The following is a 14,409-nucleotide window of genomic DNA, read 5'->3' as shown; positions in this document are numbered from 1 at the left end:
ATTATCTCTACATTGATATTTTGCATATTTAGCCAGAATATCTCCCAAGCTCTGGTCCAACATCATCAATTACCTACTGAATACTAAGAACTGGATGTTCTCAAATACATCACATACAAATCAAAAATCATTTTCATTTCTCTTCAGCTCCTCTCAATTTCCAAATCTCCTTTTTGTATTAAAGTCACCACCATCCTTCCAGTTACTTAGCTTTCCATCCTCAGTATCATGTTCAATTCTTCATTCTCATTTATTTCATATATCTAATCAGTTCCAAAATCTTGTAATTTTGAAAATACAATATCTATCACTTAATTTTTTCCTTTTATCCATTTATATGGTCATTTCCTTAAAGTTCTCAAAACCTATCTCTCAATATTTTTCTAACTGATTTCACTGTATCAGATCTCTTCCCAATCCAATAAATCCATGGAGATGACAAAGAAAATTTTCCCAATGGACAGACCTAACCATGTATAGGTCTAACATACTCAGTAAACTACACTGCCATCTGATTACTTCTAGGATCAATATAAAAGTTTTTGTTTGACGTTTCACAATGTGGTCTCTTCCAACCTTTCTAGTCATTATACCTGTTCATCTCTTCATGCATGCTATGATACATGGGCCTCTAATTGTCCTTCATATGCAATATTCCTTCTTCCATCTTCATTTATTTATCTTGGCTGTCCCCCATGTCTGAACTGTCCTCCTTCCTTACCACCTCATTAGAATCCCAGGTTCCTCCAAGTCAAATGCCACCATCCATAAAATGCCTTTCCAGATTACCTCAGCTGTTGTTGCTTTCTCCTCTGAGATTCCATCCCATCTACTCTGTGTATGTATATTCTTTCTATCTAGTTATTTACATATTTACTCTACCATCATCCAATTAAAAATTTAAGTTGCTTGAAAACAAGTATATATATATATATTTTTTTTTTTGTTATTTCTTTATATGCTTAGTTAGCAATAGTGATCGATTCATTGCTCTTTATATTACTGGTAATTCTAGAGTTTTTTGTTGTTTTTGTTTTTTTAGTGTCCTAGTGTTTTGTGACTGGTAATCAGCCAGCATCAGAAAAACAGAAATTAGAGAGCAGGGATGTGAAGTCCAGGCTAGTTCCCTGGGGGCCTCAGGATCAGCCAGAACCAGGATAAACAAAAGTCCTTAGTCTTTAGGGGGAGATGGACAAAACTGCCAGAAGTTTTGCCAAGGATCCCTCCTTGATTCTAGAATCCAGAATCTCCACATTTTTCTTCTCTCCATACTGCAGCCAAGCTCACCTGTCTTACTCCACCCGCTAATTCTTACCTACAATTCTCTTAACCCCACATTGAACCAGCATTAACTGAGAGAAGAGAAATTCCAAACATATGCTAATAGAGTCCAATAGGTAATTAGCCTTAAGTGCTGGGTTGTCTGATTCAAGCACACCTTTTAAGAGTTTCAGCCCTTTACACAGGGATTTTGTGGTAATGATCTTTTTAGAAAAGTGTAAAGACCAGTGAATTTTTGTTGATTTTATCAAGCTTAGACAATCTTTCCTCAATTTCTATTCTATTTTGTCTTTCCAAGAAATATGTATTAATAGATTAATTTGGCAGTGACTATCCAATTATTCACAACTGCCTGGGCAACATAGGGTTTTCGGGCAATAATTAGTAAGCATCTATTAAGGCTTGCTATAAAAGAAAGGCAAAAGAAGGTTCCTGCCCCTGAGGAGCTCACAGTTTAATGAGGGAGACAACATTCAAACAACTTTATATAGACAACTTATATTTGGGATATGTTTAAATTTAGTTTGATTTTTCTAGCTGGGGTGGTGATGAGATCAATTTTACTTTGCTACAGATTTCACTGAGGAGATTTTTAGTGTTCTAAGATCTAATAAAGTTGGCATTTATAAATATGAACATTTGGAGTCATTTGCCATCCTTTGGAAATACTTTTTTGTTTGTAAAGAAAATCTTAGGAGCATTTTAATACTTAGGTTAATGGATGAGTTATAATGGTAATAAACAACTGAAGATTTTAAATCCTCAGGACAAGAAACTTGTCTGTTTTCTATTAATTCTAGCACTCATGTTTCTAGAAATCCTAGAACTTTCCTCTAACATATCCATAGTTCATTTGTTTCAAATATTTTTTAGATTATGTATTCCTATCAGTAAAATTTTTAATATATATCTCTAATATATGTGGGCGTTATTATTAATACATTTTTAAAGTTTTCAGTTATACTAACAATTATGCATGTCATAAAACATACACAAAAAAAGAAAACTTTAAAAAGGTTGTTTGGAAGGTGACATAATATTTAATCCTAAAATTAATGGGGCTTTGGAGTTAACTAAATTGAACATGGTCAGACCTGTGCTTTACCAAAATCATTTTGATCACTATTTGGGAGAAAGATTGGAGAGGAGTGATACTTGAGACAGAGAAGCTGATTAGAAGATTACTGTAATAAAAGTTAATAAAGTCCTGAACTGTGACAGTAGCTATTTGAGTAAAGAAAAGGGAATGTGGGGGTTAAAAAAAAAAAAAGATAAGATTTTGTCATTAATTGTCTATGTGACTTGAGGTAAAGTGAAATGTCATGGAAGAAATCAAGGTTGCAGAAGTGGATAGGTGGAAGGATGTTAGAATGTCCAACAGAAATAGGAAGTTTAGAAGTTTAGAAGAAAGATAATGAATTCTCTTTTTAACATGTTGACTGAAATGCCTATGAGACATTTTTTATGTTTTATGTTTAATAGGTATTTAGTAATGAGGGATTGTAGTTTAGGAGAGAGATGAGGGCAGGACATAGAGACTTGTGAATTATAACTAGCATTTTTATATTTCTTTAAGATTTTCAAAGTCTTTTTGCAAAAAAAAAAAATTGCAAATATTTCTCATTTTATTCTTGCAACCCTGAAAGATAAGTACTATTATTATCTGTTTTACACATGTGGAAACTAAGGCAAATAGAAGCTAAAAGATTTGCCCAGGATTGCACAAGTAATAAGTATCTAAGGAAAGAGGTGTTATTGAACTACAGGTCTTGAACTCAGGTCTACTTGACTACACCCTGTTCCATTTAGCTACCTTGCCAGATAATTAAATCCAAGTGACTGATAAAATCATCAGATAAAGGGTATAGAGAAGAGAGCAGAGCATGGAACAGATCCTTGGGTAATTCATACAATTAGGAAGAGGAATATGATTGATAATTCAACAAAACGACTAAGAAAAGAGTAGTCAAAAAAATGATAGGGGAATTAACAACTAATGCCACAAAAACTTGTAAGACATGAAATATGGGAAGAAATTTCCAGGATGAACAAGTAGTCAACAATGTTAAATGCTGTAGGAAGGTTGAGAAAGATGAACACTGATTATTTGTTTATTAAAATATCACTGGTAACTTTACAGAGAACAGTTAGCAATTGTGTGAATAGTGAAAGATGGCAAAGAACTTTAGAACTTAGGAAAATGGAATGATCATATCCTTGAGGAAAAGAGGGAACTTTGGATTTTCAGAGAAAGATAATGTAATCATAACTCATCTATGTTTGCTCATCCTATGCTTTTTGCTCTTTTCTACTGAAAAACTAAGTGTGTGTGTGTGTGTGTGTGTGTGTGTGTGTGTGTGTGTGTGTGTTTGGAGATAGCTTTATATAACTACCACAATCCCTGAGCACAGATCCTTCCTGTGAAAGGCTGTCAGCTACAACCAGGAATTTATGAATCCAGAGAAGGAATACTCTTAATGAAGGAAGAAATCAGTTTTTCCTGGATATTTGGCTTACTTAAGGTTATAGTTATATGTGACCCATATTTGGAGCAGCCATAAGGGAAAAGAGGTTGCAGTGGCTAGAATGAGGGTGCATTTGAAGAGATGTTATAGTTCCTAAAGACATGAATGGCTATGGACAAGAATAAGAAAGTGTGACTCATTTTCTATCCCTTCATTGGTTGATTACACATCCCTTGGAGTCTGGCCATGTATCCCTCTTTTGAAACTACTGGTAAAAAGAGTTAAGAGTCATAGAGTCACATGGATCAAGAGTAAAGCTGCCTTTGTAAGCAAGTTGTATTGCTCATTTGGCTTAGGATAGTCATGAACACAAGTACTTTATGCTAACACATTCTGACCTTCCCCTTCCCACATACACTGTGGCCATATAGCATTTCTACTCTCCATAGTATCTCCATTCTAAGATGTGCTTAGAACTATCTTACATCAGTTAATTCTTCCATGCTACTCATTCCTGAATTCCAAGGCAATTGTAACACACAATAAATTAGTAATAGTTTTGTTTTTTCTACCATACCCTTGTATGCTATTCCATAATTGTCCACTGTTGATAAAATGGACTATTTGTTATGGAAGATGAATTGGTGTGAGCAAACAAAACAGATTTAATTCTTGTAAGGTCAATCTTGGCAATTCCTATGAAATGGTCTGGCTTCAATCCCAAATATATTTGACCTAAGTGACCTAAAAGCCACAAAGGTCTACATTCAAAGTATTCTTCAGACCTCATGTCTCTCCACAACCACTGTAATATAAACCTATTGTAACATTAATCATCTTCTAAACCTCTTACTCTGTAACTCTTTCCACTGTACTGGATTCTTACTACCATGACTCTCTGCCCTCTAGAGATCTCCTGGACTTTTGAACAGTAAAATTGTGATGAAAAGTTATCTAAATGTTTTCCTTTGCTATCTCAAAGCCGAAAGTATATGTATATTAAATGCCTGAAGTCATTTAAATGACACTTGATTGGAAAGAAAAAGGTAACGTCTGTGAGCTCTCTAGATGTCTTTCAACCTTTTTTTTTTCTTTACTGAATTTTTACCTTGGAATGACATGAGTAGATTGGTAGGTGGAAAGATTCATTTATTGACAGGTTAGATAATAGATAGATAGATAGATAGATAGATAGATAGATAGATAGATAGATGTCTTCTGCAGTCAATTAAATGTCAGTGTTTGCTGAGAGGGTGCAACTACAAAATTTTACTGTGTTATGGTAAATGAAATACCATGTTGATGACAAGGTCATGAGATGTACAAGCCTTCAGTAGTAAGTGCCCATTGCTGTTGCAGTTTTCAGCTCCATTCTTCCCAAGGACTCCCTGACATATCTGGTAGTCTTAGCCTACTCTATCATTAAAGTCATCCAGAATTATAAAATTGATCTCTTTTGGCACATTGATGATGAGGATCTTTAATTCTTCATAAAATTTTTCTTTGACTTTATTGGGATTCATCAAGGTGGGAGCATAGACACTGATGATAAGTGGCAGTCACATTGTCATGAGCCTGTTCAGTCTTTTGGTAGGAAGTAAAATAGATATTACAGAGATAGATAAATAGACATAAACTTTTGCTAAGAAAACCAGTGTTATGTTATAGAAATATTTGTGTAGGATAAGCTCAGATGATGATCTTTCATTTCCTTTCTTTAAAATTCAGAACTATGGCCTGGAAACTGAAAACCTCAAAACCCTTTCTCACAAGTTAAACGCATCTGCCAAAAATCTGCAGAATTTTATAATTGGACGGAGGAGGAGTGGCCACTACGATGGGAGAACTAGCCGGAAATTGCCCAATGACTTCCTGACTTCAGTTGTGGATCTGATTGGAGCAGCTAAAAGTCTGCTAGCATGGTTGGACAGGTAATATTTATCACATATTGTATAGTACAAACACATATGCAGATATATGACAACTTGTTTACATTTGTAAGAGAACTTTATTAATTTGAGGGAGAAAATATAATTGAAGTTAAGCAACATATACTTAATTTTATTGTGTAACATATTTGGTCTTAAATGATTTTAGTTGAAATGTAACATTTCATCAAAAAGAAAGTTGCTAAAATAGTCTCATTAGCATAAATGATTATGCAATAGAATAATGAATGTCTAATTCACTTTCACATTAATGTAATTTCATTTTCTGAAATCAGGATTCAAGGTATGCAAAAGGATGCCTTTTTTGCAATTTCTCTTTAAAAGTATATATCCTTTCCTTGAAAGTGACCTAGAAAATCCTAGACATATAACTACTACAAATACAAGTTGTCATGAAATAGGTATGTCTGTCAATCGTTTGATTAAAAACATGTATTAATTGATTGTGATGGTCCAGGTATTGTACTAAGTGCTATGAACCAAATTAAAAAAGTGAAACAATCCTTTCTCTCCAAAAACTTCCTGCTATAAGGATATCACATTTTTTAAGATAAATAAATGTAAGATATACAAAATAAATACACTGATTTAGGGAGGGATACTTGCAACTCAGAAAATCAGGAAAGGCCTCTTGAGGCTTGAGCAGATCATGAGGAAAGATAAGAATTTAAGGAAGTGGATGTAGTGTAAGAGAGCAATTTAAGACATAGGGGCAATCTAATTAAAGATGTGGAGATGAAAGATGAAGTACCATGTATAGGGAACAGCAAGTAGATCAGAATAGTTTTAGTAAATAGTGACAGTGGGAATAATGTGTAATCATCCAATCAAAATCATCAAGCATTTATTAAGTATTTATTATGTTCTTGCTGTGAATGTAAAGAAAAGTAAAAAAAAAAAAATGCAACTTGGAAATATTGGATAGAGCTAGATTGTAGATAAATGCTAAATAGAAAAGTTTATAGTTTAGACAACTAGCAGTGGAGAATTGATAAAACTTCTCCAGATAGAAATGAATTCACTCTTTAGGAATAGTAATCTGGCAGTTTTGTGGAGAATAGATTGGAAAGGGAGGAGACTGGAAAAAGAAAATAGATTAAATCAAGTGATAAACATTTATTAAGTGCCTACTACATACCAGGCACAAGGGATAAAAAGACAAAATGAAATAATTCCTGGGTCCACAAGGATCTTTAAATTCAAGTGGAAGATAATTTAGATGTAGATATATCTATATACACATATACATGTATGTACATATAAATATATGCATATGTATATATTTACATAAATATATATGTTTATACACATGTATATGCATTAATGGAATAAATCCAAAATAAAATAAAATAGTGAAGTGAAAAGAATTCCTGGCATTCCTAAAAAAGAGGAGCTACAAGGAAATGGTTTGAGAAGCGAACAAAAAAAATTTGAAATGGGAAGAGAATGATTCAGCCTTACTGATGGATACTATCTAGAGCAGAGATATACCGTATAACAAGAAAAAAATAACTTGTAATGAAAATAATTTGTTAGAATTAGTTGTTCAGAGAGACCATTACTTTTGAAAGAGTGTTATGCTTCCTTGAACAGCACTTTGTCCCAAGGGAAGAGGACAGTTCTCCTGGAGATATCCATCATTCAGAATGGTGGAAAGATATGTACTTATAAAGCAAATTTCATGGAAAATGGACAAGAAAATGATCATGGAAAGGGCATTGAAAATGAGCCATGCAATCAAGGATACAGTGAAGTTTTACTGCCACAGAATAATCCATGATCATTACTTCCCTCTCTATCTCCTAATGGAATTGATACTTCTAAGAGTAATATAAATCAGGAAAAAATGTGGAAAAAGAAAGATATACAAGATAATAACAAAGAAATTATTTAGAAGGAAACTCAAAATAGGTAATTTAGAAGCTTTAATTCTATGAGAATCACAAAGATTAAAAGAAAGAATAAATTAATATAAAGAACATGAATCAAAGACTAGAAGTTTAAATGTGAAAGAAATGGAAGAGAATTAATGAAGTTAAAGTAAAGAAATCCTTTATAGAAAAAGGTGAATAAAGGTGAGAGAAGGATTTTAATTAGCTGCTTAACAGAGAGAGAGAAAAAAAAGAGAAGTGTTGGATTACCAGATAAAAAGAAGGAAAAAAATTACTAAGTTATGTAAAATTCCAAAACAAGGGGGGGAAATGACAAATGGAAGGAGGTGCTAGATAATGACAGACAAATTGAGAAAGTTTCCTTAAAGTAGAAATAAAGAATAATAAATAATAAATAAAGAAGAATAAATAATAATAAAGAACTATCTAGCAGAGGAACCAAATATATAGAGAGATATGGACATAGAAATAGATATATGCCAATTCAGGAAATATATCTACATATACATGTTTGTGACTATATATACATTTGTTTATATATATATATTAAATATAGACAACTGTACCACAATGTAAGCAATAAATACAATGTAAACCTAACTTGCCTACCTTTATATAGTATAGGTTAAATAATTCAGTAGAACAAAAGAGGATAGATTGGATAAGAAAGCAAAACTCCTTAATCTGCTGCTGCCTGCAAGAAACACACCTAAAAATCAAAGACACCTAAAACACACCTAAAAAAATCAAAGTAAAAATGGGGACTGGAGAGAAAAAATTGCTATGTGTCAGGTGAAACCAAAGCAAGAGTTGTAATCATCAGGGTAAAAAAAAAAAAAAAAGAAAATTTCAATAGAAACAATAATAGGAACAATAGAACAATAGAAACAAACTAGGAAATTATATTATGCTCTATTTAACCATGACAAGATAATATCCATATTAAACTTAAGTGCTCCAAACATTTTTAACATATAAATTAATAAAGAAAAAATGAAACAAATTAGAATACATAGATAGTAACTCAATAAAAGCAGGAGACTTCAGTGTTCCTCTCTCAGTTTTGGACAAATCTAACAGATAAACTAAATGTAGAATTGAACAATTTGATGGAGAGACTAGAACCTAAAAATTTATGCCATCTTCTAAATAGGACTGCTAAAGAATATGCAGATTTCTCAGTATTGACAAAAGAAAGTAAGAAAATGAAAGGGACAGTGTTATAGGAAAGATATAAATTTCTTTTTTAGATGTAAGGTGTTTGAGATGCCTCTGGGATAGAAGAATGGATTTCATTAATAAACAGTGGATAGACTACTTGGTCCATCATCAGGAAGATCTCAGTTCAAATCCAGCCTAAGAAATTCACTAATCATATGACCTTGGGCAAGCCCTTTAGCTTTTGACAGATTCTGTTTCCTTATGTGAAACAATTACATAATAATAGCACTTATTTTCCAGAGTATTAAGTAGATAAAATGAAACAATATTTGTAAAACATTTTGCAAAACTTAAAGCACTATATAAATACTGATATTGTTATTATATTTAGAAAAATAATAGGTTGCTAAGTTAATTCATTTTACACTTGAAGAAACAAAATTCAAAGGATTACATTGTCCAAGGTCATATAGTATATGATAAGGCTAGAATTAAACTCAGATCTCTTGATTCTGGTTCTCTCAGTAGGAAATTTGATGTGTGAGATCAGAGCTTGGAAAAGATATGTGGTCTAGATATATAAAGATTTGGGAATCATCCATGGGGAAATGACAACTGGATCCACAGGAAATGACCTCACCAAGAAACAGAGAAGGGGAGGGGATAGAGGACTAAGCCTGAGCATACTACACCGATGCAATTAAATCATAACATGGATCATGAACTTACAAAGAAGACTAAAAGGGAGAGGGCTAAAAGAATCACAATATGAATATTGTGAAATCCCATTGAGGAGAGAGTACAACATGTTGAAGACTGATAAGGTCTAAGAAAAAGGCCATTTGATTTGGAAATGAAGAAATCATTGGTGACTTTGGAAAAAGTAGTTCAAGTACAAAGACTGGAATGAAAGCCAAATTGCAAGAGATAAGCAGTGAATAGGAAGTGAGAAAATGGCAATGATTACAAGAAGCTTTTTCTGGAAATGTGGCTGAAAAGGAGAGGATAGATATAACATGGAAGTTTAGGAAGATAGGAGAATCAAGTAAGTTTTATGTACAGAGAAAATAGGGATCTTTGTGGAGAGCAAGAAAAGAGACCTTGGCTAAGGAGAGATTGGAAATTAGGTAAAGAAAGATGAATGAAGGAGCAAACTTCTGGAAGAGGAGGAAGGGAACTAAACAAAGGCACAAGCAATAGGGTTTACATTTGAAAGAAGAGCCATGTCATTCTCATAGATTGGAGAAAAAGTAAATGAGATTTATTTATCTGAAAGTTTTCTACCAATGAAGGACAGGTTCTCCTCCTACCTTTTTTTCCCTCACATTTCCTTTCAAACTCTGAGTTATCCTGTCTCTCTACATGCAAAGCAAAACTATGAACAGAATTGAAAATTGATCCTTTAAATGTTTACAGAATAATATGTATTAGATTGTAGAGAAATGTTATTTAAACCAAAACTGTCTATTTAAATAAAATAATTATATCTTTTATTCTAGAAACCTAATTCATTACCTTTCTGAAACCAGCCAAGAGTTCTATAACTAAAGAACTGAATGAAATATTTCCTTAGAAGTCTTTCCTAGAGGAAAAGGCCTGGAAGTTAAATCACAGTTACTTTGGAATTTATTTTCAGTCTGTGTTCAATTCTATTTTTAACCCACACTCTGCTGTTCTTCACACCTCATCTTTCTCTTTTAAAAAATTTTTATGAATCTGTCCTGTCAATCTATACATGGACATTTTAGACCTTTTTTATATAATGGCCCCATGCCAGTCTCAGTAAAAAAAAAAAAAAAAAGTCTAAAATTATATTGGGTTACCAATGGTCTTTCATAGTTTTTTTTGAATTATCAGACATTGAATTTTACTCCTTTGAAACTGCTCACCAGGGAAACTGTTGTAGTTTTCCCCTTTTGCATAGCAAGAATTTGAAGGACAAAAATAATTTCCAAAACTATGATTTATCTACAAACTACAACAAATACTCCAAATAGGTAGGTTTAAAGTACTTTTTGTTGCTAGGTCTCACCTCCTTAGTAAGACTGCTTAGCAATTCTGTCCTGGTACCTGTTATTTCTTCTAAAAAAGAACAGCACCACTAATGTTAATTGCTGTACTTAATATGATCCAGTAAAGTCTAGATTATTCTAGCCCAAGTGGTAGTTGAGAAATTGGCTAACATTTTCAGTTTATCACCCTTGATAGAGAGAAATGAAAAATAAAACAACTTTGAAATGTCATTTTACACATATTAAATTATTTAAAATGATTGAAGAGTAAAACAACCCTTGCTTGTGTGGTTGATGGGGATTTGGAAAAATTGGTACACTAAATAATTGTTGGTAGAATTGTGTGCTGATCCAAATATTTTGAAGGGTAATCTAGAAGTATGCCTAAAGAATTATTCAATTTTCTGTACTCTTTAAATCATAATACCACTACTAAGTCTATTTATAAAGATGATTAGGAGAAAAGGAAAAGAACCTATATATTCTAAAATATTTATAGCAGTTCTCTTTGTGTTGAGAAAGCATTGGAAATTGCAAGAGTGACCAGCAATTGAGGAATGATTGAATAAGTTGTAGTATATAATTGTGAATACTACTGGAATAAGAATGTTACTGTGCTATAAGAAATGATGAGTTCAGTGATCTTAGAAAAAACATGAAGAGATTTGCACAAAATAATGAAGAATAAAATGAACAGAAGTGCAAAAATATTGTATACATTAATAGCAATACTATTTTAAGAACAACCTTGAGGGACTAAATAATTTTAGCCATTATATATGCCCCAATTAACTACAAAGGCTATATGAAGGAAGACATCATCTATAACCAGAGAAAGAATTACTAAATAGATGTATAGAATGATTTTAAATGCACACACACACATACATAGAAATACACATACACATATATTTGTCTCTAATGGTAACCATCTCTGGGATGGGGGGGAGGAAAAAAAGAAACATGACAAATATATATATAAAAATTAGCAAGCTGCACATAATAAATTTGTAGTTTCATGTGAAATTATCTTTATTGTACTGTTTTGGAAATACTTGTTTTATTCCATGAATTCAAAATTAAATAAATAAAACATTTTTAAAAGCTTTTTCGGTGTAAAGTAGTGGGAAGAGATGTACAAATGCAAATGGTTGCAGACTAAGGTGTTGATTTGGAAATAGAGGCAAGTAGTTTAATCTTCTGAGAAGATTTTTGACTATAGTAGAGATAAGATGATTGCTGTTGAGGAAATACTAATGTAGAAAGAAATGGGTCTTGGGGGGTGAAGGAAGGATTGGAAACCTTTTCATGTTCATAATCAGATAAGAAGGAACTAATGGAGAAACAGGATATTATTGTACATTAAAAATTTAAAAGTCAAAAAGGAAGATTAATGAAGCAATATCTAAGCAGAGAAGATGGGAAGGAAAAGGGATAAAGCACACAAAGCCTGAAATCAGATAATTTAAAGGGATCTCTGAAGTCATCTGCAAAGATACCCTATAAAACAGGGGTTTTAAACCTGAAATCCATAGATTATAAGAAATCTGTGAATCCACTTGTCTAGCTTTTCTCTTAGAGACCTAGAAAAATAAGTTGAATGCTATTGAGATTATAGTGGAGAAAGTAAGTAAGTACCAGTAGCATTAGAGTATTCTTGAGACAAGAGATGGGCATTACAGAGACAAAATAAAGTTTATGGAAGCAGTACCTTGCATAGTTCTGGAACTCTGGAACTCTGTGTATATTTGCCTTTGTACATGTGTATGAGATGTGTGTTATGGATGAATAAGCTCAGATTTTTCATAAATGAATTTGTTTAAGACCTCTTTATCTTCCAAGTATTGTAGATAAGATAGCTAGGGAAATGGAAATATTTATAGTGGCAGGTCCAAGGGGGTGGGGAAGCCTATGCATATTCATTAGCAGTTTTCCCCTTAAGTTTTTTTGTATCCATAAATAGCTGAGCAATCATGCTGCCTCCAAGCCCAGATGCACAAATCAAAACAAAAGGGGATATTGAATTTTGTATTGGATTGCATCCTTTGAAATCACATTTCTAATGCTGGAAGATGTATTGTCAATCACTGTTCTGGAGCTAAATTTTCTGTCCTCATAGTTGAAAGGTAGAAAGTGATCTAATGATTGAGGCATCTTTATGCAACTTTTAATGCCCCACCAAACTTATGTTCATTTCCATTATTCTTTTCCTCTGAGTCATTCATAGGTATAACCATTAATTAAAGACAAAGACACGACATCAATTTCTGCCTTTGCACCATTCTGATTTTTGGAAAGAGCCCAAGTTTCTATGGCCAACTTTTAGATTCAATATAAAAATTTTATCTTGACCTGCAGAATCCTTAATTACATTGGAAATATGCTTCATCAACTAGAAAAGAGCTATCCAATAGGAAATTTTATATATATATATTTCCCCCTTTTAACTCAAAGTTTAATTCTTAGAGTGAAATTTATGCTTCTTATTTATGTTTCTTAAATGAAAATGAGTCAATAGAGCAGCAGAAAACTACAGAATTAAGTATGCTGGAAGCATTGTACATCAAATGGAGTTTCTTTTTGTACATTTTGAAGGTCAAATGATACTATTAGAAATATTTATGAGGAAATTCATATTGTACTTAATCTTATCATTTTAATGAAGTTTTTCAATTTTATAGACCGCAACTTTTGTAAAGATAAAATTCAAATACTTCTTGATCAGAATAGTTCCAGTTTTTAAAGTACCATTTTTTTATCCTTCAATTCAGCAAAAATTGGCTCATGGTTGTTTTGTCTGATTTTGCTTAAAAGAATACTTCTATGTATTCAGATTTCTTAATTTATTTTATGTAACTAAATCCATAGATCACTCTGTGTGTGGTGGGGAAGAGGGGGCGGTGTATAGTGAATAGAGTGTTGGACTTTAAATCAAGAAGACTACTCTGCTGAGTTCCAATCCATTCTCAGACACTTATTAGTTGTGTGATCCTGGATAAGTCATCAGCCTGTTTGCCTCAGTTTTTTTATTTGTCAAATGAGCTAGAGAAGGAAATGGCAAAACATTCCAGTATCTTTTCCTTGAACAACCCAAAAGGGCTCACCATCAGACATATATAGGCCTCAGAGAATTGCAGAAAATATGAAATGATTTTAATGAAGTTACAAACTGGGAATTTAAATTAGAAAAAATTATCTAATAATTACTTTATATGTTAGTGAAATTATTTAAAGGATTATTGTGAGATATAGTACTTCCTTCTCTGAAGGGCAAAGTCAAAAATCTCATCTCTATGATTTTTGAAAAATGGATTTTTGATACATTTTGTTCTCACACTATAATCATCTCCAGTTGTATACAATATTTCTAAATAAGCCATCTTATTTAATAGACAAAAAACAGTTAAGCAAAACCAATTGTCAGAGTGACTATGTCTGACCATGTATATAAGATTCAACATTAGTTCCACTTTTCCACCAAAAGAAAACAGATATGTTTTGTCATGAATTTTCTCAAACCAAGACTCATCATTTCATTTAATCAGTCTGATTTCCTTTTAGTTTTCTTTTTGATAACATTATTAGAATCATTTTATATATATTTATATATGTGTGTGTATATACATATATATATATATATACTATAATG

General features: G+C 32.3%; 1 protein-coding gene across 8 annotated transcripts in view; it reads left to right on the top strand.

Annotated features, from left to right (window-relative positions):
• The window catches only part of CNKSR2 (connector enhancer of kinase suppressor of Ras 2), a 310,360-nt gene that overhangs the window by 81,581 nt on the left and 214,370 nt on the right, over positions 1 to 14,409 (top strand). For all 8 annotated transcript variants that reach the window (XM_051985120.1, XM_051985117.1, XM_051985122.1 and 5 more), the window contains exon 3: positions 5,475 to 5,677. In XM_051985120.1, the coding sequence (XP_051841080.1) occupies positions 5,475 to 5,677 (203 nt within the window). The remainder of the gene's footprint in view (positions 1 to 5,474; positions 5,678 to 14,409) is intronic.

The sequence above is a fragment of the Antechinus flavipes genome, chromosome 3 (assembly GCF_016432865.1).
Source record: "Antechinus flavipes isolate AdamAnt ecotype Samford, QLD, Australia chromosome 3, AdamAnt_v2, whole genome shotgun sequence".
Classification (NCBI taxonomy): Eukaryota; Metazoa; Chordata; class Mammalia; order Dasyuromorphia; family Dasyuridae; genus Antechinus; species Antechinus flavipes.
This window is presented reverse-complemented; position numbering and strand designations above follow the sequence as displayed.